The sequence below is a fragment of the Gigantopelta aegis genome, chromosome 12 (genome assembly GCF_016097555.1).
Source record: "Gigantopelta aegis isolate Gae_Host chromosome 12, Gae_host_genome, whole genome shotgun sequence".
Taxonomy (NCBI): Eukaryota; Metazoa; Mollusca; class Gastropoda; order Neomphalida; family Peltospiridae; genus Gigantopelta; species Gigantopelta aegis.
In genome coordinates, this window is record NC_054710.1 from 33,180,803 (window position 1) to 33,205,742 (window position 24,940).

Here is a 24,940-nt window from a genome sequence, read left to right on the forward strand (position 1 = left end):
ATTTCACAAAACATCGTAAGCCTAGTTTTGCACGTAAACGTAAATCTACGACTAAAAAACAATTCTTATTAATATCATAGTACAAGAAATATTGTTTAAGTACACATAATATATATATTTTTTTTTTTTTTGTCACTAAAATGCTCCATATTCCGTAATGATGTAATTTGCCGTGTGAAATAGATGCCAAACACGTGTAAACGTATGCCCGGTATAACTGTTAGTTGCAGACGTAAACGTACGATGTTTAATGAAATTGGCCCCAGTATGGTAATATATTTGTATTTGTATTATTATTATTATTACTATTATTACTACTATTATTATTATTATTATTACATTATTACTATTATTATTATTACAGTTTTTGACGATCATGCAAACACTTCCTTGTCCACTGATGTATTATCTGGATCAGTTTGTACCTGCACTAAACGTGGTTGTTTTCGTTCATTTCATCATTGTTGATTTGCTTTGTTTTGTTTTTGGTTTATATGCATTACATATGTAGCAGTTGTATAATATTTAAAATATTAAAATTATTAAAGACAATTAAAACTGCATTCCTTAATCAAGGGCGCATTTGTTATGAAATACCAGACATTCGCATTGACAACATATAGTCGGATTTTGGGATAGGGCGTATAGGCAGGAAGTAGGTGTGTGTGTATTTATGTATATATATGTATGTACACGCACACACATACACACACACACACACACAGTTAAACAACATATAGTCGGATTTTGTGATAGGGCGTATAGGCAGGAAGTAGGTGTGTGTGTATTTATGTATATATATGTATGTACACACACACACACACACACACGCACACACACACACACGCACACACAAGGGCGCATTTGTTATGAAATACCAGACATTCCCATTGACAACATATAGTCGGATTTTGGGATAGGGCGTATAGGCAAGAAGTGTGTGTGTATTTATGTGTGTATATACGTATGTACACACACACATACACACACAGAGTTAACCGTCTTAAGCGGACACACTAGGGAGTAGAGAAAAGCGACCGCATAAGACAGGTAGCCGTTGATTACAGGTTGCCACATATACAGCCTTTGAAACGTTAAATGTTGTTGGTTCTCTTATTTTGCAGTCTGTACTGCTAAATAATGGTTGCGTGCTCCAAAGTTGACTATAAATCATCTTTCGACATTTCGCTTCCTTCAGAAATAAGGTAATTGGAATGTATTAATTTAAACGGTCTCGATAAGTTTGTTTTCTTTTTACATTTAATGATTTGATTCCTACTCCATGCAGTGTATTGTTATAGTACCGTAAATTAATGTATAAACGCCAAGCTTAGCCTACCCAGAGACAATTAGATACATTGTAGAGTCATACTTTCTTAAAGGAACATTCATGAGCTTGCTGCAGTGTTTAAGATGTTATCGACTAACAGAGACTTTTTAACGACTGTAATTACATATCAAATATACTTTTCTGCATAAAATATTAGTGGCTGTATATTAAACGTGTTTCTGATCGTTCCAATATTTGTACTAGGTTAAATTTCATTTTATTTCCAAAAATAAAACATTTTCGTACGTACGAAAGTATTTGAAGACAAAATCCAGTTTGGGCTTCTTACAAATATTGAGATGACCAGAAACACATTGAATATACAGACACTGAAACAAGAAAATATATTTAATATGTAAGTTTAATCGTAGAAATATTTTATTAGCTGGAAACATCTTACAATTCAGCAAACTCAGGAATGTCCCTTTAAGAATTTCGTCGTCTAATTTAGACATGTTTTGAACCAATTTGCTAAACAAATTTATAGAATTCATTATTTGTTAGTCCTTTTATCGAAATGTACATGAAACTGCTTTGAGTTATATTTGCGGAAATAATTGAGCATGTTGCCTTGTTGGCATTTATAATGTCCTTTTAGGCGGCGTTCTAATGACTTGTATATTCGTTTTACATGTACGAGTTCAATTCGATTTAGTTCACTTCTACTACCATTAAACATATGTATAGCTTGCCTATATTCGTTAAATCGAGCTTTACATTCCTCGTTAAACCATGGCTTATCACCGCCCGTGGTACCTAGTGTGCCGGCGCATATAGTTCTTTCTGTTTGTATGGGTAGTGACGTCACAGTAAGGTAATATACTATTATTTAGTTCGTTTGAGAATTTATCAACACGTACGTATATACAACCTTGGTTATTACATTTAGTTGAACATATATTCAATAACCTGTACATATTTCCGCCTACTTTGGAAACAATGACGGCATTGTTTTCGTCGATCCACGTCATGGTAGTGTGTGATCGAACCTCATCGGGCCCCTGCGTATCACCAGTGTTTACATTACGACCCATTATGAAACATATAGGTGCGTGATCGGAGAAACAGTTGAACTTACCGGATTGAAAATATGAAATAAAATCGAACCACGATTCGCCAGTGAGTACATAACCAATAAAGCTCGTACCGTTTGCATTGTGAAAAGTGAAAAGTGATATTCCCATTTCGGTCGTCTGGGTGTCTACCATTGACTATTCGTAACCCGCTAGCTTCGCAAAGGGCGATAAGTTTCCTACCGAACTGATTAACTGTTTTGTCTTCGCTGTGACGCAGATCGAGATTACTGTCCGGTACGTATTCGATCACGTTTTGTAATACATGTAATGGACCTTCTGCTAAGACGTCAGTTTCTATGAAATCACAAAGCGTATGTGATCTGCTAGTGTTTCAAATATATCTACATCACTATTGTGATAATATGTACCATTAATAGGCGGTATGTAATTAATAAACGTATATACATCTCTATTAGCACTAAACTCATTGCTTTTGATTTTAAATATAATACTACTATCACAGGTTTTATCTATGCACACACAATAGCCTTGGCTGGCTGGACACTACTCGGTGGGGTGACAGCCTTCCGCTTCACAGCAGCGCCACCCATAGGGGTCTTGGCGGAGCCCCCCGGGGGTTTGGGACTCAACGCCGAACGCCTCAAAGGGGTTGGAACGGGAGACGCACGCCGTGGAGTCTCGCAGATCGCCGTATCCAACTGCGGCGTCGACTGGTCCACTGGCTCAGTCTGTTCAGATGTACCCGCGTCGGCTGCCACTGGTTCCTCGGGTTCCGGGGGTGTGGGCGGCGACGCAGACAGGACCGCCGGTGGCGGTTGAGCCGCCAGTTTAGGCATGGGCGTACCACCCCCCCCCCCCCCAAAATTCAGGCAAAACAGTGGGGGAAATTCGGGCAGTTTTTATCTGGTTAAAATTTCGGGCAAATCAACCCCTCCAGTCCCCATACGCCCATCAGTTTAGGTCCTCCTTCCTCTTCCCTTCCTCTTCGTCGTGTTCGTTACCACGTCGCCATACACCAAAGTCACGGTTGCCCGTGAACCAATGTAAGCGACGCGATACTCCAACAAAGAGCCGTAGCTTGCAATAAGTCCCCCCAGGTGGGGTTGGGGGTGGGGGGGGGGGGGGGCAACTCGACACGTCTAGCCTCATCGAAGGCATAGCTCGGAGTCGGAGAGATACAGAGTGAAATATTCAGGCACTTCATCTAGCTGGCGATGTGGTATCTAGTAACTTCGGACTTGGGTAAGCTCGGCCCGGTAATCAGCGGTATTTCTATGCATTCACTTATAATTAGATGCGGGCCGAGATTACCGAAGTCCGATGTTACCCCCATTCTGCGATATAGTTTCGTATTTGCTTTGCCTGAATAAAACTATCGTATTAGTTATGATCACATAATTACCTCCAGGTCTGAAGTCATACCGCCTTTACAACTAAATGCAGGCCTGCTTGAACACTCCCCTTCGGATATTCATCCTGGTATACTTCTTAGTATACAAGTAGCCTTCATGAATCAGCTTCACACACCCCTTGTTGTTCTTGATAACCTCCATATTGTATTTGATCAGTACTGACAGTTTTCAGTAAATGAACAATGACATAGTGTTCTTGGACCTAATAAGGGGTCTATCTGATCAGGTCAGGTCAGAGCGTTTAACATGAACATTCAGAACAAGCTGTTGTAGAGCCACAGGTGCCAGCCTCGACCGGCTCCTCCGTCCAGGACAGGAAAGGGGCGGGATGGGTTGGAGGGGGGGGGGCGCCTGCACTGGCAGGTGCAAGGGAGCACCAGCAGTCCGACCGTACCCGGTAACAGGCTCCATCTGATGTAGAATGTATGATGATGATGATGATAACTAGTTTAACGTGCCCATATACCACTAGGGTTTCGAACACGCCCATCCCGAGTCCGACCTCCGATAAGATCGGTGGCCTGACTCGGGGGGGGGGGGGGGGGTTGAAAATGGGCAGGATTTTGAAAATAGCAATTAGTAAAAATGTTAATAGAATAAATAAAAAAAATAAAAAGGTTACAAGCCAAAAATAAAAAAGAACTGACTGCTCGGCCGAATATTTATTAATTTGGAGCATTTTAGAAGGACAGTCCAAAATTAAATAAGAGAAAGAAGAGAGGATCGGACTATTTAATAATATTTTTAAAAAAGAAGTAATTTCGACATAAAATTTTGAACGCAGATCTAAAAGTTTAAAGTCCGATCGATATGTCCACGCGAGTGGCCTCGTTACGGCCGTTTGGGTGCACAGCTTAAAGGGACGAGATGGGTTGCATCCCGTCAAGAAAACCCCTAGATTGACAGTCGATAGACGTTGAAGGTGTAGTGCTGTGCTGAAATACAGATCTTGAGAAGCCGGATCCGTCTGAACGAGAGAGAGTATCAGACTAGGGTATAGTCCAGTCGTCATGGGTTGGTATAGTGGTGCGGACGGGCCCGACTCCGGAGGATACGAGATGGTATCAATATAAAGCAAGGTAAAGTCTAGAAAAAGAGTAGTAGGGGCCGACCCCGCTTCCTATTTCTTCTTAGAGTGGGGCGGTCAATCTTCCAGTGCTGCTAGGACAGGCTCGGACATGTAGAGACTAAACGCGAACAACCGTGGCGTTCTGCAGAATGGCCGTCATACGAGTCACAAAAAAGTCCACAGTCAGACGGAGAAATGACGTGGAGGCAAGGAATCTCGCTAAAAAAGAATCTAACCTGGTGGTGCAGGCTATCGAAACGAGAAGCGTTCCAGCGTTCAATCAGTTCCAATGGCCGCATACATCCCAGTAGAAAACTTCATTTCGCTGACAAAAACAACGAAATGAAGGACCCCCAAGTCGAGCACACGAAAGAACGTGCAGTGTGCACAAGCGAAACAAACACGTCTTACCGCGTGGAGCTCCAGACTGGGAATGGTAGAATTTATGACTTATATCCACTCAAATATGGGAAGCCCTAAATCCATGATTTCCTTGATCTCTTTATCTCTTAGAAGATTTTTGCTTAATTATGTTAAGTGAAATCATGGCCTCCTTAATCTCTTGTTCACTAAGTTCAGATAATCCTTCGTAATGGCGATCTCTGCAATCAGTGCAACACTTGGCCTAATCAAAATACAAATATCAACTTTATTCTTTATCATAATCTATTTTGTTTCGATTTCAATTTTATTTATAATTTTATTCTTTCAAAATAGAAATGTCAACTTTATTTCATTTCAGTTTTATTTGTAAAATGGTCATAGTGGGGTTTTGTCCATTATTCTCATTTGTTAGTGGGGTTTTGTCCTCTATTCCTGGTTATCGCTTGCACTGGTTAATTGGTCATGGTTGAATGATTTATATAAGAGAGACGGCGACGGTTTACACAGCAACTTCGTAATTCCTTTCCTATAGCATTGTATAGAATATTACATGAATATTACATGAATACACCGCGTCAGTAATATCTAATGATCACTTGATCCAAATCTTACTTTCTGTATCCTTTACTGGTTGAGCCGTTCAACTGATCCCTGACTTTGCGGATGAGTGGGTTTACCGTGAACCATATAAACAAGATATTTTGTTTTCTTTATTGCCTGTCATTCTGTCTTAATAAATAATTAAACATATACACTGTCTTCATTTTCTTTCATCTGACGCATTTCAGTCAATCTGTCAAATAAAGGGGCACATTTACTATGCAATTTTAAATGTCATTGGGAATTTCAGGCACTTTGTAAATTGACTGAGTGAATCGGGCAATTTATAAATTGTCTGAAAATTCAGGCATTTTACAAGTTGCCTGATTTTAGACATTGACTAAAACATATAAGGCATCTGCCGTGCAGACCTGAGATGTCTGTCCAGGTCCTGTTATACAATAAGCACTAAGATGCCTCTGTAAAACTGGGTCCTGGAGTCACTGTGGGTTAGTTGTTAGGTGTAAGGCCACTACGCCAACTCCTGTCTCACTAACCAGTGATAACTAACACACTGTTCCGGACAGACATTCAAGACAGCTGAGGTATGTGCCAAGGACAATATGCTTGAAACTTAGTTGGATATAAATACAAAAATATGTTGAAATGAAAAGCTGTGGAATTTTTTTTACAGACGATTCCCTAACTATTCACGTCGGGTAAAACTTCACGACAAATGACTCCGACCATGATATCTGGTATGGTATTTTGTCAGGTATATCTGACACAATAAGCTGCAGAAGGTGTCTGTTCATTTTTCAGTACAATATTAACGACAAAACTGGTATCCGTGATCAATGTCGTAAGTCTGCATGTGCATTTGGCAACACAGTGGTTGATTCCATGAATTTGTGTCTATTGCCTTGTCTATAAGAGGACAGCCAGTACCAAGGAGTTCAGTTACCGGACAATATAGACTTCTTACACCGCCACAAAGAGAACTGTCACGTCCTGACTAGTTTACTAAAACAAAACTAGTACAGGGTCTACCCCCACCTCAGTTTGATTCAGGGGATGTGTACAAATGATAAAATAATGTCAGGTCCAACTTAAAATAGCGTCTATACAGAATATGGAACACGTTTATCTAATAAACGTAATATTGACTTTGTTTTCTACAGGGGCGGGACGCTGGATGCGCGGTCGGTGTGGGATCGACCACCGTCGGTGGGCCCATTGGGCTATTTCTCGTTCCAGCCAGTGCACCACAACTGGATTATCAAAGCAGTGGTATGTACTACCCTTGATGCTAATCGAAAAGAGTAGCCCATGAAGTGGAGACAGCGGGTTTCGTCTCTCAATTTCTGTGTGGTCCTTAACCATATGTCTGACGTCATATAACCGTAAATAAAATATGTCGAGTGTGTCGTTAAATAAAACATTTCTTTTTATTATTTCTCGTTCCAGCCAGAGCACCACGACTGGTTTATCAAATGCAGTGGTATGTGCTACCCTGTCTGTGGGATGGTACATATTAATGATCCCTTACTGCTAATCGAAAAGAGTAGCCCAAGAAGTGGCGACAGCGGGATTCCTCTCTCAATATCTGTGTGTTCCTTAACCATATGTCCGACGCGATATAACCGTAAATAAAATATGTTGAGTGCGTCGTTATATAAAACATGTCCTTCCTAACAGAGACTGAGACACTAATGTCATGACAACGCCATTTGTATGTGTGTGACGTCATTAGAGATTGAGCCTGGACTCTAAATTTTTATAAGCACGTGGGCCCAGATTTTCATAGCTTAAAGTTTGTTTAATTTAGCCCCTCTTCCATGGCTAATGATATTCAATGTTGGGTTAGTAAATAACTTTTATTGCCATGCCCGACGACTAGTGAAATTTGTTTGGTAAAATGTAGCCCCACTCCCATGGCTAGTGATATTCCATTTTGTGCTAGTAAATAACTATTACATCCATGCCCGACGGCTAGTGAAAACAAATTGTATAATGTTGCAGAACTGTTAAGTCTATTTAGTAGATATGAATATTCTGCCAACCCCAACCCACCGATATTAGTGTTTTTAAGCTCTATCGCTCTCTTTAGGTGACATCTGATTATTACTGTTTAGGAAAATTGTATTAACTTAAAGTAAAGTAGGGCTAGTGAATCTTTAATCGTGGCTAGTACATATTGTTAATCACTAATCCCATGGCTAGTGGATTTTGTAAAACTTCCAGAAGCCCTGATAAATCATACATACATGACGAAGAAAGATATGTATGTGTTAACTGACTGATAATTTTCATTTTTAACGAACAATACCTTAACGTTATAAGTGTGTCTAATCAATTATAATACGTTTTTGGCGTGGCTATAATTGTGTCATAGCTTACTGTGACGGAACATGCTCTTATGTTTTTTTCGCCTGTGCCGATGTTAATTGTTTCAGAGGGCCGTGTGCGGCGTAGTTACGTAATACCACCGCGCGACGGTGGTCGAGCTGTTCCCAATATGCACTTAGACTAGGTGGGCACCTTGTTACGTAATACGTCCGCGCGACCGTACCCCCCTAGTACACACCCAGATCAGGTATGGAGGCCATGTGGCCAGTAGTTACGTAATACCTCCGCGAGTTCTGTTTTACGACCTTGTATTTCCTAGCGGATGGCGACAGCTAGTCTGACCATCTAAGAAAAAATGTCGTCTTGGTCGCTGTGGAAAATTCACATGATAGGGAGAGTACCGCGATGTGCCCCCAGGCGATATTTGGGTTTTTGTAATAAATAGATAGGATTTTAGAGATATCGGGGAGAACCAAAAGGAAGGTTCCAGGGGAACGTTGTTCGTCCGGACAGGTAAATATATTTTTCTGCTCTCTTGTATAACCTTGATGTGATATTTTAATACTGTATTATACCAATATTATTTAGACAGTGTTTCCGGTATTCTGACGAAGTAAATTGTAGGCTTCACTGTTCTAAAAATATAAAGCTTACCCGGTTATCCTAGAGGACCTAGGTAAACTGTATGTTATTGTCTTTATTGTGATAGGTACCAGTATTAATTCTGTTTTACAAGGTTACTGAATGAGTAGTTAAGGATTAATTAAAAATTAACCAAGTAGGAATAGAGTTGTAATTCCTTTATTAATTAAGTTCCCCTGGAAGCGTTTCTCAATTATCACACGTGTGGGTGTTGTGTCACGGTGAAGTGATTAGAATATTGTGTAAACTAGACACCTAGTGATTAACTAATTAAGTGATTAGTTCTGGGTTGTTATTATTATTGTTGTTGTTAATTAATTAACTGCGGCAAATATATTTGTCAGCTTAAGGTTAATACAGATTCCAAAGTGTATTGTGTTTTGTTGTGTTTTCTAGTGAACTAACGTGCTATATTACATATACTTATATAAGATCTTATCTCTGATCATACCTAGAGCCGAGCCACTCGGGTATACACTGCCCGATACAGAGAGATCTAATAGATATACAGTTAGGACAGATATCTGGATAATCGTGTTTTATTCAGTTACGGGTATTATAGGATCCCCGTGACAGGAGTGAAAATTGGGGCGCTCGTCCCGGATCTGAAACGGGACATGCATATTTAAAAAGTATTGTTTGTAAATGGGGGCTTTATAAATTATTTTTACAAATTAACTAGAAGTAGCAACGTTGTTCACTAGAAAAAAATTAATTAATAATAAGTGCGTCATATCTAAACATGGATAAGAATTTGCTGGATAGGCCTACGCTCAGTGTAGTGGAGATTAAGCGAGCACGTAAGGCCGAGTTAGTTGAAATCGCGAGTGAGCGGGAAATTGATTTAACATCAGCTAAAACATTAGGAGATATAAGGACAATTATTATCCAGGAAGTTTTTGGTGATAGTCCTGTTATGGAAGACAGTGAGATTGTTCCAGAGATAGAGATAAATGAGTTAAGTGTGGAACAACAATTAGCTTTTAAAAAACTTGAGTACGAAAGAGAAGAACGTGCATTAGATAGAGAGAGAGAGAGAGAGAGAGAGAGAGAGAGAGAGAGAGAGAGAGAGAGAGAGAGAGAGAGAGAGAGAGAGAGAGAGAGAGAGAGAGAGAGAGAGAGAGAGAGAGAGAGATAGGGATAGAGAATTCCAGTTAGAAAAATTAAAAGTGGAACATGAGTTAAAGTTGAATACTGAAGAAGTTAGACGGGAAGAAGGAAATGGGTTTAACATGTCGGAGGCTTATAGATCAGTGCCTGTATTTGACGACCAGGAGGTAGATATGTTCTTCCAACTTTTTGAACGGGCCGCTAAGCAGCTAAATTGGCCGCAGTCTAAGTGGACATTGTTAGCCGTGTCTAAGTTTAAGGGGAAGTCTAGCGTGGCTTATAATTCAATGAGTGATGAGCGAGCAAGTCAGTACAACCTAGTTAAGTCTGCGGTGTTGAGGGCTTATGAATTACGACCTGAGGATTATCGTTTACGGTATAGCGAGTTGAGAAAAACGCAGGGTCAGTCTTATAGTGAGTTTGTGTCTAAGAAGGCAGGGATGTTTGATAAATGGGTGGTTTCTCATCAGGTAGAGTCATATACCGAGTTACGGGACTTGTTGATCTTACAGGACATTAAAAATGGATTACCAGTTAGCTTACGTATTCATTTAGAGGATCGTGATGTCAAAAAGATAGAGGAGGCAGGCATAGTGGCAGATGATTACGTGTTAATACACAAAGCTCGGGCAGTACAGGGTAGCTTTTTACAACAGGGTGATAAGAAGAAATTTCAGCCAGGTTTTTCCCGGGAAAGTAACTATCGGGGAGAGTCATCTAGTTGGTCAGCTAGTCAGGCAAGGAATGCACCTGGTGGGCAAAGTAAGGATAAGCCTGCATTATCAGCCAATGCACGAACTTTTCGTCCACATTGCAGTTACTGTAAAAAGGATAACCATCTTGTCGGGGACTGTTTTAAAAGGAAACGCGATAATGCGCAAGTGGTCGGTTTAGTGAGGTCAGCTCCGTTAGCGAGAGAGTTAATGGTTAGTCCCATGGCAGGGAAAGTAAACCCGTATGTGTCCACTGGTATGGTTTGTGATATCAGTCTATCGAGATACTGGGTGTAGTCAGTCACTGATAACGTCAGAGTGTTTAGCTGGTATAGAGAATTCAGATACAGGACGTAGTTTGGCCTTAACCTCTGTTACTGGAGAAAAAATGGTTGTCCGGTTACATAACGTTTTCTTGTGTTCGAAGTTTGTGACGGGACCAGTCATTATGGGTGTTGTGAAGGACTTGCCTGTTAAAAACATAGGAGTTTTGTTGGGTAATGATTTGACTAGTCAGTGTTGTCAGCCGAAATGTGACCAATTGTTAATTAAAGACAGCCCTTTACCAATAGAAGAGAGTGAGGTTGATGAGATTAGATATCCTGCGTGTGTAAAGACTAGGGCTATGGCCAGAAGGGTAACACGAGACCCAGAGGATATTTGTGATTTGTCTGATACGTGTGTGAGCCATGAAATTGGAGTGGATGAGGTTATCAGTAAAATGGTAAATAAGTCAACTGAGGAACTAAATGTGGTGGAACCTGTTGATCTCCCGCAGAGGGGAAATGAACCAGTTGTGTTTGATAGAGGGGACTTACCTTGTAATAGACAAGAGTTGGTTCTAGACCAGGGGGCTGATCCAAATTTGTTGGCAGCTCGCACTACCTTGTTAACTGAGGATGAGATGGAGGATCAGAGGTCAGGTTATGATATGGACAAGGAAGTATTAATGAATAAGAGAGTTAGAGATAGGAAGGCTAGGAAGCAACCGAGCCATGCTCAGAGCAAAATAAAATCAGTGTTTGATAGGAAGGCTAGGAGTCGGGAATTTAAACCAGGGTATAAGGTGCTGCTGTACCTTCCCATTAAACGGGGTTCATTGCAGAACAGGTATTTCGAGCCCTATGTTGTGCACAAACGGGTTAATGAGACAGGGTATGTGATAAACACTCCTGATAGGGTTAGGAAAAGTAGGTATTGTCACATCAATTTGCTAAAAGGTTATTTTGACAGACTGTCGATAGTTCCAGTATTACCTGTCCAAATTGAGAGACACTCAATTTCCTGTGATGACGTCAAGACTGCAGAGATCAAATTAACCAACAGCCAGATTCGAGCAGACTTGAGTCCCCAGCGAGCCAAGTTGACTACATTGATACAAGACAATGTTTCCATTTGTCAGGACCTTCCAACGGTTACCAACACCTTAATCCAGGATGTACGCTTGGAACCCAACGCTACACCGATTCGACAGCATGCCTATCGGAGAAAACCTGGAAAACGTGCGACACTGAAAAAGAAGGAAACGAAGTTCCAGTGGTCAGAAGAATGCGAGAAGTCATTCAATCGTCCTAAGCCGATGCTCTCCTCGTCTCTCGTGATGGCAGCACCAGACTACCGAATGCCTTTCAAGCTGGCTGTGGATGCCAGTGACGTGGGAGCTGGAGCTGTGCTGTTCCAGGAAGACGAAAATGGACTGGACCATCATGTAAGTTTCTTTTGACAAACACCAGGTGAACTATTCCACTATAGAGAAGGAAGCTTTGGCTATGGTACAAGCTCTGAAGCATTTTCAGATCTACGTGAAATCGGCAGTGCATCAAGTGGTTGTCTTTACGGACCATAATCCGCTCACTTTCATTCACAGAATGAAAGCCACCAACCAGAGAGTTTTGAGATGGAGTTTTCTTCTGCAGGAATTTCCAATTACCATTGAACATATCAAGGGCACTTCCAATGTAATCGCTGATGCCCTGTCCCGAAGTTGAACGTTGTGATAATGTGTTGACGTTCTTGATTTCTGTTTTGTTTTTATATATTTTATTGTATACCAGGGACTCAGAGACTGTGGCGATGTTAATTGTTTCAGAGGGCCGTGTGCGGGGTGGTTACGTAATACACCGCGCGACGGTGGTCGAGCTGTTCCCAATATGCACTTAGACTAGGTGGGAACCTTGTTACGTAATACCTCCGCGCGACCGTACCCCCCTAGTACACACCCAGACGAGGTGTGGAGGCCATGTGGCCAGTAGTTACATAATACCTCCGCGAGTTCTGTTTTACGACCTTGTATTTCCTAGCGGATGGCGACAGCTAGTCTGACCATCTAAGAAAAAATGTCGTCTTGGTCGCTGTGGAAAATTCACATGATAGGGAGAGTACCGCGATGTGCCCCCAGGCGATATTTGGGTTTTTGTGATAAATAGATAGGATTTTAGAGATATCGGGGAGCACCAAAAGGAAGGTTCCAGGGGAACGTTGTCCGTCCGGACTGGTAAATATATTTTTCTGCTCTCTTGTATAACCTTGATGTGATTGATGTGACTTTAAATGTTTTAATACTGTATTATACCAATATCATTTAGACAGTGTTTCCGGTATTCTGACGAAGTAAATTGTAGGCTTCACTGTTCTAAAAATATAAAGCTTACCCGGTTATCCTAGAGGACCTAGGTAAACTGTATGTTATTGTCTTTATTGTGATAGGTACCAGTATTAATTCTGTATTACAAGGTTACTGAATGAGTAGTTAAGGGTTAATTAAAAATTAACCAAGTAGGAATAGAGTTGTAATTCCTTTATTAATTAAGTTCCCCTGGAAGCGTTTCTCAATTATCACACGTGTGAGTGTTGTGTCACGGTGAAGTGTTTAGAATATTGTGTAAACTAGACACCTAGTGATTAACTAATTAAGTGATTAGTTCTGGGTTGTTATTATTATTGTTGTTGTTAATTAATTAACTGCGGCAAATATATTTGTCAGCTTAAGGTTAATACAGATTCCAAAGTGTATTGTGTTTTGTTGTGTTTTCTAGTGAACTAACGTGCTATATAAGATCTTATCTCTGATCATACCTAGAGCCGAGCCACTCGGGTATACACTGCCCGATACAGAGAGATCTAATAGATATACAGTTAGGACAGATATCTGGATAATCGTGTTTTATTCAGTTACGGGTATTATAGGATCCCCGTGACACTTACAAACGTCGTTTTCCCTCTCGAGTGCATGTACGTATCTATTGCTGTATGAATATCTATATATTGTATGTATGTCGAGGTTGGCTATTACATACTTAGATATTAACGCACTGGTGCAAGGGATAAGTAAATCATTTTGGGTCTCACAAATTGTCCATTGCCGTTGCTGGGACTCGAACCTATGGCACCAAATACATGTATTAATGTATGTATGTATGTATGCATGTATGTATGTATGTATGTACGTAGGTATGTATGTATCTATATATGTAGCATGCATATCTCACGCGAGCGGGCAAAGTGAGTAAAAACTTCGCATTGATGAGCTACACTTCGCCCTGTCATTAACACTTCGGCGAAAGCAATGTCGCGGGCGGGACGTATCCCAGTGGTAAAGCGGTCGCTTGATGCGCGGTCGGTCTGGGTCGGTTACCTTCGGTGGGCTCATTGGGATATATCAAAGGCCGTGCTATGTGCTACCATGTCTGTGACACTGTCCACATATAAACGATATCTTGCTACTATAGACTATATGTGAAACATCAAATTTTTGACATCCATGAGCCGATGATTAATAAAACAATGTGCTCTAGTGGTGTCGTCAAACAAAACAAACTTTAAATGGATGTCGCCTAGTAAAAATAGTGATCACTTGCTAGGAAAAAGTAAAGTTTGATTTATTTAACGCCACTAGAGCACATTGATTTTTTATCTTATCCTCGGCTATTGGACGTCAAACATATGGTCATTCTGACACTGTTTTTTAGAGGAAACCCGCTGTCGCCACATAGGCTACTCTTTTACGACAGGCAGCAAGGGATCTTTTATTTGCGCTTCGCACAGGCAGGATAGCACAAACCATGACCTTTGTTGAACCAGTTATGGATCACTGGTCGGTGCACCACTTGCTAGGAAATGAATTTAATATATAATTTTAGTCGTTGGAAATTTATGTTACTCAGAAACATGTTACAATGGCTGACATCTCAGAATAGTCACATGATCAGAGAGATGTCAAACATCTGCACCACTAATTCTGAACGACAAACCGCTACCCATGGTAAAAACCGTATATCTGCCCAATGCAGAGGCTAAAAGGTGGTTGAGTCCATGAATTTCTATCTGATATAGCGGGATAACCACACCGGACGAGATCATTTACTGGACAATACATTCTTCTTACACAGCTCATAAGAGGACTGCCACTTTCAGATTAGATTACTAAATCAAAATAGCTCAGGACAGAGCTTAATTGAATACATTTAGCTGTGATGATATGCACTCATGAATCACTGTCAAAACAGTGTTAATATCAGATATAGCATATCCAGGCTGCCCCAACGGGGCTACCTGTTAGGAGTACTGTCACCACAACTGTCAAGTCTGCCACTTCATCTAAAACGATGCAAACTAAAATAGATGAAAAGGTATGCACAAGTTTAAAATATGGAATAGTATCGGCCATCATTTTGGTCAGTGATGCATCGTAGATATAGTATCCAAATGTTATAAAACCTTTAGGATGCCCCCAGCAGTCCCTGGACATCATATCCCTGATGGAACAACTTCTGTGCCAGAATGATATGTCGTTGTTTGTATGTGCATACAGAAACCACTAACAACTAACCATTATTCCACTCTCAAGCTGGAATATTAATTAAATTGAATATAAACACGAAAATGAAGTTAAAATTAAATGATATTACTTACTGACCAAGATGCTAATGACTATTCACAATCATCAAAATGTGTATGGCCCTTCAAATTAGATGTTTTAACCTCCCGTTTCCTCAAATCAAAAGTACATAAAAATGTCGATTTTGACACGAATATGTGTATGGACATTTTTTCGTTTTAAAAGCGTAGTCTTGACAATAACGCTTGTTAATGGTGAACGGCTGCTTATTATTCTATAATCTGAATAAGGTCATTGTTTTAAAGGAAAAAAGAAATAGAAAGAAGGTAATCAAAATAAATATGAATGTATTTATCAGCGACGCTGTGTTAGTTATTTTTGTTCAAAGTGTTAAATCGCATAAAAACTACATCAGTTCCATTGATTCCATTTCCTTTAATCCGAGAACAAAGCAAACAATGTCACAATAGCTCCTTTGTTCCGTGATATATTCTACGTGTTGGGCATTGTTCCGAGCAATCATTTACCAACAGCCACCTAAGCAAGAACATATTTAGAACGTGCCTACGACAGGATATTATTGTTAAAGCCCAAAATCCCAAGAGACTTTGGCTTTGGAGGGATTAAAAAAAAAATTGACTTTGTAAAAACACAAAGAAATTTCGATTAGAAATATTAAGAAAACCCTACAGAACAAGAAGAGGACAAGAAAAAGAACAAACTACCAAAACAGCATCTGGCGCTGATAAATTATTAATATTTTTTAAATGTTGTTTCGTGTTGTATTATCCATGGTGATGACAATAAAACTAGTCTCCGGTGTTAACAAACTAAGTCGGCTTTCACCACTCTATGCCAATTTGAAACCAAACGGAATTCCTGCGACTGCAATCAACGTTAATAACATATTGGAATGTGCCAGAGTCTGCCACAGAGATGTCGCGTGTACAGGATACTCATACAGCGACGACAACGGCCTCTGTTCTGTGTACAACGTCAGTTTGTATTCGTATTCGTTTGTAGAACAAGTCGGACTTCTGTTTTACGGTAAGTGAACAGACTGCTTTACTAATGGTTAAAGGAACTTCTGTTTTACGGCAAGTAATTAGTATTTTTCTAAGAACTAATGGTTAAAGGGACTTCTGTTTTACGGTAAGTAATCAGTATTTTTCTAAGAACTAATGGTTAAAGAGACTTCTGTTTTACGGTAAGTAATCAGTATTTTTCTAAGAACTAATGGTTAAAGGGACTTCTGTTTTACTTAAGTAATCAGTATTTTTCTAAGAACTAATGGTTAAAGGGACTACTATTTTACGGTAAGCAATCAGTATTTTTCTAAGAAATAATGGGTAAAGGGACTTCTGTTTTACGTAAGTAATCAGTATTTTTGTAAGAACTAATGGGTAAAGGGACTTCTGTTTTACGGTAAGTGAACAGACTGCTTTACTAATGGGTAAAGGGACTTCTGTTTTACGGTAAGTATTCAGTATTTTTCTAAGAACTAATGGATAAAGGGACTTCTGTTTCACGGTAAGTATTCAGTATTTTTTCTAAGAACTAATGGTTAAAGGGACTTCTGTTTTACGGTAAGTAATCAGTATTTTTCTAAGAACTAATGGTTAAAGGGACTTCTGTTTTACGATAAGTAATCAGTATTTTTTAAGAACTTGATTAAAGAACTTCTGTTTTAATGATTTTAAAGGGACTTCTGTTTTACGTAAGTGAACAGACTGCTTTACTAATGGTTAAAGGGACTTCTGTTTTACGGTAAGTATTCAGTATTTTTTCCAAGAACTAATGGTTAAAGGGACTTCTGTTTTACGGTAAGTAATCAGTATTTTTCTAAGAACTAATGGTTAAAGGGACTTCTGTTTTACGGTAAGTACTCAGTATTTTTCTAAGTACTAATGGTTAAAGGGACCTCTGTTTTACGGTAAGTCCTCAGTATTTTTCTAAGAACTAATGGTTAAAGGGACTTCTGTTTTACGGTAAGTACTCAGTATTTTCTAAGAACTAATGGTTAAAGGGACCTCTGTTTTACGGAAAGTAATCAGTATTTTTCTATGAACTAATGGTTAAAGGGACTGTCCTGAATTTGCAACCATTGTAACATGTTTTACAACTAAAATTGCATTGTAAAGACGTTTTCCTGTTTAAAAACATCGGTGTATGTATAAGCAAGATACAAGGTGTATGTTTAGTTATCCTAATGTTATTAGTGGCCTAAACCAGAAGTTACTTTCCAATAATGCCACACGTACTAAATAAATATCGCATAGATTATTTTACTAATGATTAAAGGGACTGTCCTTAGTTTACGGCTAGCATACCCTTTTTGGGGGGAATAAAACTATTTAGTAAAGACGTTAGCCTGTTCAAATATTGGTATCTGTATAAAGAAGGTGTTTTTGTTGGGGGGGTTTGTCGTCCTAATGATTGTAGTAGGCCCAATAATATATATATGCATACATACATGCATACATACATAAATGCATGTGAGATACTAATAATGCATCTAACTAGTGTATAATGCTATATACTAATTTATCATATAATATCTTACATGTTCAGTGAAATCAAAGTATGTAATATTTTCCAGATCACATACTTTAAGTATTTGATAACTTTGCAAATTAGAGGTAAATTAATCGATGTCACGACACTAGGTTTGTTGACATTTAAAGGGACATTCCTGAGTTTGCTGCAACTTTTAAGATGTTATCGACTAACAGAGAATTTTTAACAATTGTAATTACATATCAAACATATTTTTCTGCATAAAATATTAGTGGCTGTATATTAAACGTCTTTCTGATCGTTCTACTATTTTTACTAGGTTAAATTTCATTTTATTTCCTAAAATGTTATTTTTTCGTACGTACGAAATTATTAAATAGAATCCAGTAATGGCTCTTTACAAATGTTTTGTTTAACGACACCACTGGAACACAGTGATTTACTAATCATCGGATGTTGGATGTCAAACATTTGGTTATTTTAAAGTTACATTCTCTGGTTACCATATTATAAAATCATGTACAAATATAAAAGACAAGCTCAAATGCACTTTTAAAAAACTCGTGTGTGTTCGCTATGAACGGAGATCGTCAAAAGTATACGCTCGATTTTTCGCCTGTACCGCCATTGCTTGGCAAAGCACAAACGACAACCTGTTGTCAGTTTCAGTTAACATGTGCGCTTGTGGATTTGTAGGGTTCGTGTCAAAAAATTTAAATGAGAAATCTTGCGCTGTACGAAGAACGTTCGGTTAAGGATACGGTACTAGAGTCTTTCGTTAAAATTGGTTTGATCTTGACAACGTATTATCGACAATCGTACCTTTCTATTTCAGAATTAATCTTTTATAAAGTGTTAGTAGAACTTTGAAAGTTTGGTTTATATACTAGCACCACATTGATCATGACCGGCCTCGGTGGCGTCGTGGTAGGCCATCGGTCTACAGGCTGGTAGGTACTGGGTTCGGATCCCAGTCGAGGCATGGGATTTTTAATCCAGATACCGACTCCAAACCCTGAGTGAGTGCTCCGCAAGGCTCAATGGGTAGGTGTAAACCACTTGCACCGACCAGTGATCCATAACTGGTTCAACAAAGGCCATGGTTTGTGCTATCCTGCCTGTGGGAAGCGCAAATAAAAGATCCCTTGCTGCTAATCGGAAGAGTAGCCCATGTAGTGGCGACAGCAGGTTTCCTCTCAAAATCTGTGTGGTCCTTAACCATATGTCTGACACCATATAACAGTAAATAAAATGTGTTGAGTGCGTCGTTAAATAAAACATTTCTTTCTTTTCACATTGATCATGTTTATATTTTTAAAATAAAATATACTAACGTAGACAATGTTTTCATTTCTTAATTTTACGTGTGTTAAAATCGACAAATTCAAATAAATATTCTTTCGTTTGGAAAGGGTAAAGTAAAACGACATCAATGTTAAAGCATATTAATTTAAGAGGAAACGGGTGCATGTGCAGGGGGCGGGTATTGGGCGTTGAAACACTTATCTGCCCAAGCTAAAAAATAAATAAAATTGAAATATATTTTCTGGGGGAGCATCGCCCCATACATAAACTTCGCCTTTTGATTATTTTTTCACTTTTTAGCAAGGGATCGTTTATATGTACAATCCCACAGACAGGATATCACATACCACGGGCTTTTATATACCAGCTATGGCGCACTGGCTGGAACGAGCCCGCCGGTTGGGATTTATTCTAGACCGACCGCGCATTTTCAAAAAACACCTTTTTTAGGTTTAAGTAATGAATAGAAATAGCATATAGTCTTGATAAATGTAGATCGAACACAACACCCTCATCCTCTACCCCTAGAGCGTTACGTAATTATTAACACCCCATTACATGTAACGAATATGCCAACCGCTGGCCACTGTCAAAATTTCAAGGCAAATCCCCCACCGACCCCTGGAAAGGTGTTGTACCATACCTCTATGGATATAAATATGTTTTGGAGATATGAGACGACCCCTCAATCAAGACAGTTAAATTTGTTCAAAATAACGTGAGAAGCTCAGCGCCTGCGCAAATCAAGTAAAGTCCAAGTTCCACTGGCGTCCCGCTAAATGAAGAAAATCAAAGCTGGCCATTGAGTTTGTAGTTGACCTAGATAATGTAGATAAGCGAGTATTGCGAAACTATAGCGATGTGGTGGACCTTTCATGTACCAAACAGAACTCGATCATCTATTCTAAATGCTTAAATAATAAAAACTATTCCAGGGAATGTAGTTTTAACATATAGTCTTAGAGACGAAACCCGCTACACTTTTCCATCAATATCAAGGGATCTTTTATATGCATCATCCCACACAAAGACCACGGCCTTTGATATACCAGTCGTAGTGCACTGGCTGGAAAGAGAAATAGCCCAATGGGTCCACCGTCAGAGTTGCTTTTTGTTTGTTGTTGTTGGGTTGTTTTGGCGGTTTTTTGTTGTTGTTGTTGTTTTGGGGGGTTTTTTGTTGTTGTTGTTGGTTTTTATTCTAACTTCAATTGAAGTAAACACGCCAGGAAGTTTAATCAAGTAAATATAATATGTCAAATATTTAAATAGACCGACCATCAATATTTCAGAAGTAGCCCCTGAAGTCCAGTCAGACTGCTATGAGGTCATGATGAATGGCGAGACCAATGGCGTGTATCAAATTGTCCCACGTGACAACGGAGCTTCAATCAACGTTTATTGTGAAATGACGTTAAACGATGGAGGGTGGTTGGTGAGTTATGCTAATTCTGTCATTATGAAATGAAGTACATGCCCACACAAAGGGACAAAAGGCTTAATTATTTACTGTGAGCTTGTTTTACGGAGATTTCATCCAATGCTATCTTGCAGTAAGCATTTCAAAATCAAAATTACGACAGTATGATCCAGGCACCCATTAGCAGAAAGGGATTTGTTCTCTCTCTCTCTCTCTCTGTCTCTCTCTCTCTCTCTCTCTCTCTCTCTCTCTCTCTCTCTCTCTCTCTCTCTCTCTCTCTCTCTCTCTCTCTCTCTCTCAGTCCTCCTTCAGTCCTTCATTTACAAACTCGGCCCATGTAGATGTGAATACACGAGCTGCCGAAAGCCAGTGCACCACGAGTGGTATATCAAAGGTCGTGATATCTGCTATCATGTGGGATAGTGCATATAAAATATTCCTTGCTAATAATGGGGAAATGTAGCGGGTTTCATCTCTAAGACTATTTATATATTACCAAATGCTTGACATCGAATCGCCGATGATTAATAAATCATTGTGCTCTAGTGGTGTCGTGAAACAAAATACACTTTTAATAGCATAAGAAAGTGTAGAACCAAATATGCGTATTATTATACATATCCACAAACTGAATTGTAAACCAAATACAGTAGGTGCATATATATACTCAACAACGAAAGTTTAGCTAATATCTTTTATGACGTCTAAATTTGCCATGGTTGAATAAACTTAAAAGAAAGCCAAGTCCTCCTGTTGAGTTAAGGCAAAGGTTGATGAGTTTATATTGTTTGTAAATGGTAAACATTTCAGATGTGAATACTAATTAATAGTAAATAGGTTAATTTATAAATGTTATTCCATTTCTTTTAACATTAGCTAAACTTTCATTTTTGAGTATATCTTACATGTATGTCCAATGTATAAAAAAATTACGAAATAGAGTTATTTGACTATAAAGTAAAAACCTAAATCTTTAATATAGATTTCGTAAAACAACAGGCATAACATTGGGGCGTCATTCCAAATAAGAGGCGGGATCTAGCACGCCAGAGGTGGACCCATTATTTGTCTAATTGAGACATTTAACTTTGCACCTGAATAACAGGACAACGGTCCATTATGTATTGAAATGTTCATACTCAATCAACGGAACACGACAAGGGCACATTATGTATTAAAGTGGTTATACTCAATCAACGGAACACGACAACGGCACATTATGTATTAAAGTGGTTATACTCAATTAACGGAACACGACAACGGCACATATGTATTAAAGTGGTTATACTCAATCAACGGAACACGACAACGGCACATTATGTATTAAAGTGGTTATGCTCAATCAACGGAACACGACAGCGGCCCATTATGTATTAAAGTGGTTATAGTCAATCAACGGAACACGACAACGGCACATTATGTATTAAAGTGGTTATGCTCAATCAATGGAACACGACAACGGCACATTATGTATTAAAGTGGTTATATTCAATCAACGGAACACGACAACAGCACATTATGTATTAAAGTTGTTATACTCAATCAACGGAACACGACAACGGCCCATTATGTATTAAAGTGGTTATACTCAATCAACGGAACACGACAACGGCCCATTATGTATTAAAGTGGTTATGCTCTATCAACGGAACACGACAACGGCCCATTATGTATTAAAGTGGTTACACTCAATCACGGAACAAGACAACGGCACATTACGTATTAAAGTGGTTATACTCAATCATGGAATTCGACAATGGCCCATTATGTCTTTAAAGAACATTCCTGAGTTTGCTGCATTGTAAGATGTTTCCGACCAATAAAATATATCTACGATTAAATTTACATATTAAATATATTTTCTTGTTTAGGATATCAGTGTTTGTATATTCAATGTGTTTCTGGTCGTCTTAATATTTGTAAGGAGCCCAAATTGGATTTTGTCTTCAAATAATTTCGTACGTACGAAAAAAACAACACTTTTAGAACATAAAATGAAATTTAACCTAGTACAAATATTAGAACGATCAGAAACACATCTAATGTACAGCCACTAATACTTTATGCAGAAAAATATATTTGATATGTAATTACAATCGTTAAAAAGTGTCTGTTAGTCGATAACATCTTAAAACTTCCATCAAACTCAAGAATGTCCCTTTAAAATGTTTATACTCAATCACAAAATTAGAGAATAAATAGACCGTGAAGTCATACATGAGTTTGGGATACGTCGTTACATCTCACAAAGGGATGGATATCTGTTTCTCCTCCCCCACCCCTACCCCACCCAATTCCTGATAATTGCATTTCGCTGAAGACAAACTTCATACGAAAACATCACGACCTCAAAGCAAGTTGATCAATATGTGTTTCGCATGTTCTGCACACGCTCGAATTGGTTAAGGCTGTAAGACTGAATGGGACATAGTCTGTTTTCTGAATTCTGATTAAGGCATTGTATGGAAGACAAATTGCATACAAACAACATCACATTATTACAAATAAGAAATTTACAATAAGCTATTCAAAATAGCAATATTATACTACTTTAAAGATATCTGTAACATTTCTGCCCATTATTATTTATAGGTTATTCAGCGACGGACGGATGGATCGGAAGATTTCTACAGAACTTGGGATGAATACAGAGACGGATTTGGAGATTTGAATAACGAGTTTTGGTTAGGTAAATGACAATTATTGAAGTCGCTGAACCTATAGTCCGTTCCATCCTTCTATAAAAAAATGTTTTGGTTTTTTTTTGTAAATAATTTCGGTTTGGTTTGACGTAAGAAAAAAAGTAAATATGTTTTGGAAATAACAAAAAATGACAGTTTTTGTGTGCAATTAAAGAAATAGTCAGTTTAGAAATAAATAAAACTGTAATATATACCATAGTAAGAAAACGACTCATACAGCGTTATGGCCGCCATTTGGTTTATAGACTGGTGTAGTCTTGATACGAGATAACTCTGTTTGATTAAATTCACTAAGAGAAAATAGTCAGAGTTATCTTAATAAAACAAGACTATACCATTTCATAAACCAAAATGGCGGCCATAACTCTGTAAGCGTTGGGTTTTTGTTTCTATTGTATGTCTTATAGTTTTATTTCTAAACCGATTATGTTTTAAATTGCACACAAAAATTGTCTTCTTTTTTTTTTTCTTTTTTTCCAAAACACTTTTACTTTTTTCTTTTGTCAAACAAAAAAGAAATTTTTAGAATTTTTTTTTTATAAAAGGATGGGACGAACTATAGTTCCAGTCTGTGAAAATGGAATCTATTTATCTATTTGCATTACGACTACGCATTAATACACCAATTTTGATATTATTTCCATAATATATTCATATTTCACGGTGGTTTTTTTTTTTTTTTTAGGAAACACAAATATTCACCGACTTTCCAGACAAGGTGTCTTTGACTTGCGGATTGACATGGAAGACTTTGAAGGAAACCGTGTGTACGCACAGTACACCAACTTCTCGCTGGCTTCAGAACAGGACTATTTTCGGCTGAGAGTAGGAAACTACAGTGGCGATGCTGGTATGATATTATATTCAATTTTGCTTTTGTGTTCTGTTCTATCGTTAACTGGAACGTTTTTTTAGGCCAGTCGTACAGTTAAAAGGAAGGGAATGATTTATTTGACGAAGCACTCAACACATTTTATTTATGGTTATATGGCGTCGAACATATGGTTAAGGACCACACATACTTTGAAAGAGGAAACCCGCTTTCGCCACTTTATGGGTTACTCTTTCCGATTAGCAGCCAGGGATCTTTTATATTCACCATCCCACAGACAGGATAGTATATACCACGGCCTTTTTTACACCAGTAGTGGAGCACTGGCTAGAACGAAATATAGCACAATCCTAGATGGATCGCGCATCAGGCGAGGGCTGTACCACTGAACTACGTCCCGCCTCCTTTGTACAGTTAAAGTTAAAAAGTTAAAGTTTTGTTTTGGGGTTTTTAACGACACCACTAGATTTATTATCGTCGGATTGGATGTCAAGCATTTTGGTAATTCTGACATAGTCTTAGAGAGGAAACCCGCTACATGTTTCTAGTACATGCAGTACTTATTAAAGGTTTGACTAATATTTTTAACGCTGTGGTTTGTGATGCCATTTATTTGAAGAAAAAATGTCTTTAAGATAACTAGTTGAAAATGTTTATGCCTGGCAAATATTTGTTTTGTGTTTTTGTCGTTGTCCCTTTTGTGAAATCCGTTTGACTTGTGTAGTAACTTATAAAACGGAATAA

The 24,940-nt window shown here is 38.6% G+C and overlaps 1 protein-coding gene across 1 annotated transcript in view; it reads left to right on the plus strand.

The window, feature by feature from the left end:
• The window catches only part of LOC121386005 (ficolin-1-A-like), a 25,785-nt gene extending 845 nt beyond the window's left edge, over nucleotides 1-24,940 (plus strand). Inside the window, exons 2-5 of the mRNA XM_041516800.1 lie at nucleotides 2,870-3,147; nucleotides 23,255-23,351; nucleotides 24,050-24,214; nucleotides 24,921-24,940. Coding sequence (XP_041372734.1) covers nucleotides 2,870-3,147; nucleotides 23,255-23,351; nucleotides 24,050-24,214; nucleotides 24,921-24,940 — 560 coding nt within the window. The remainder of the gene's footprint in view (nucleotides 1-2,869; nucleotides 3,148-23,254; nucleotides 23,352-24,049; nucleotides 24,215-24,920) is intronic.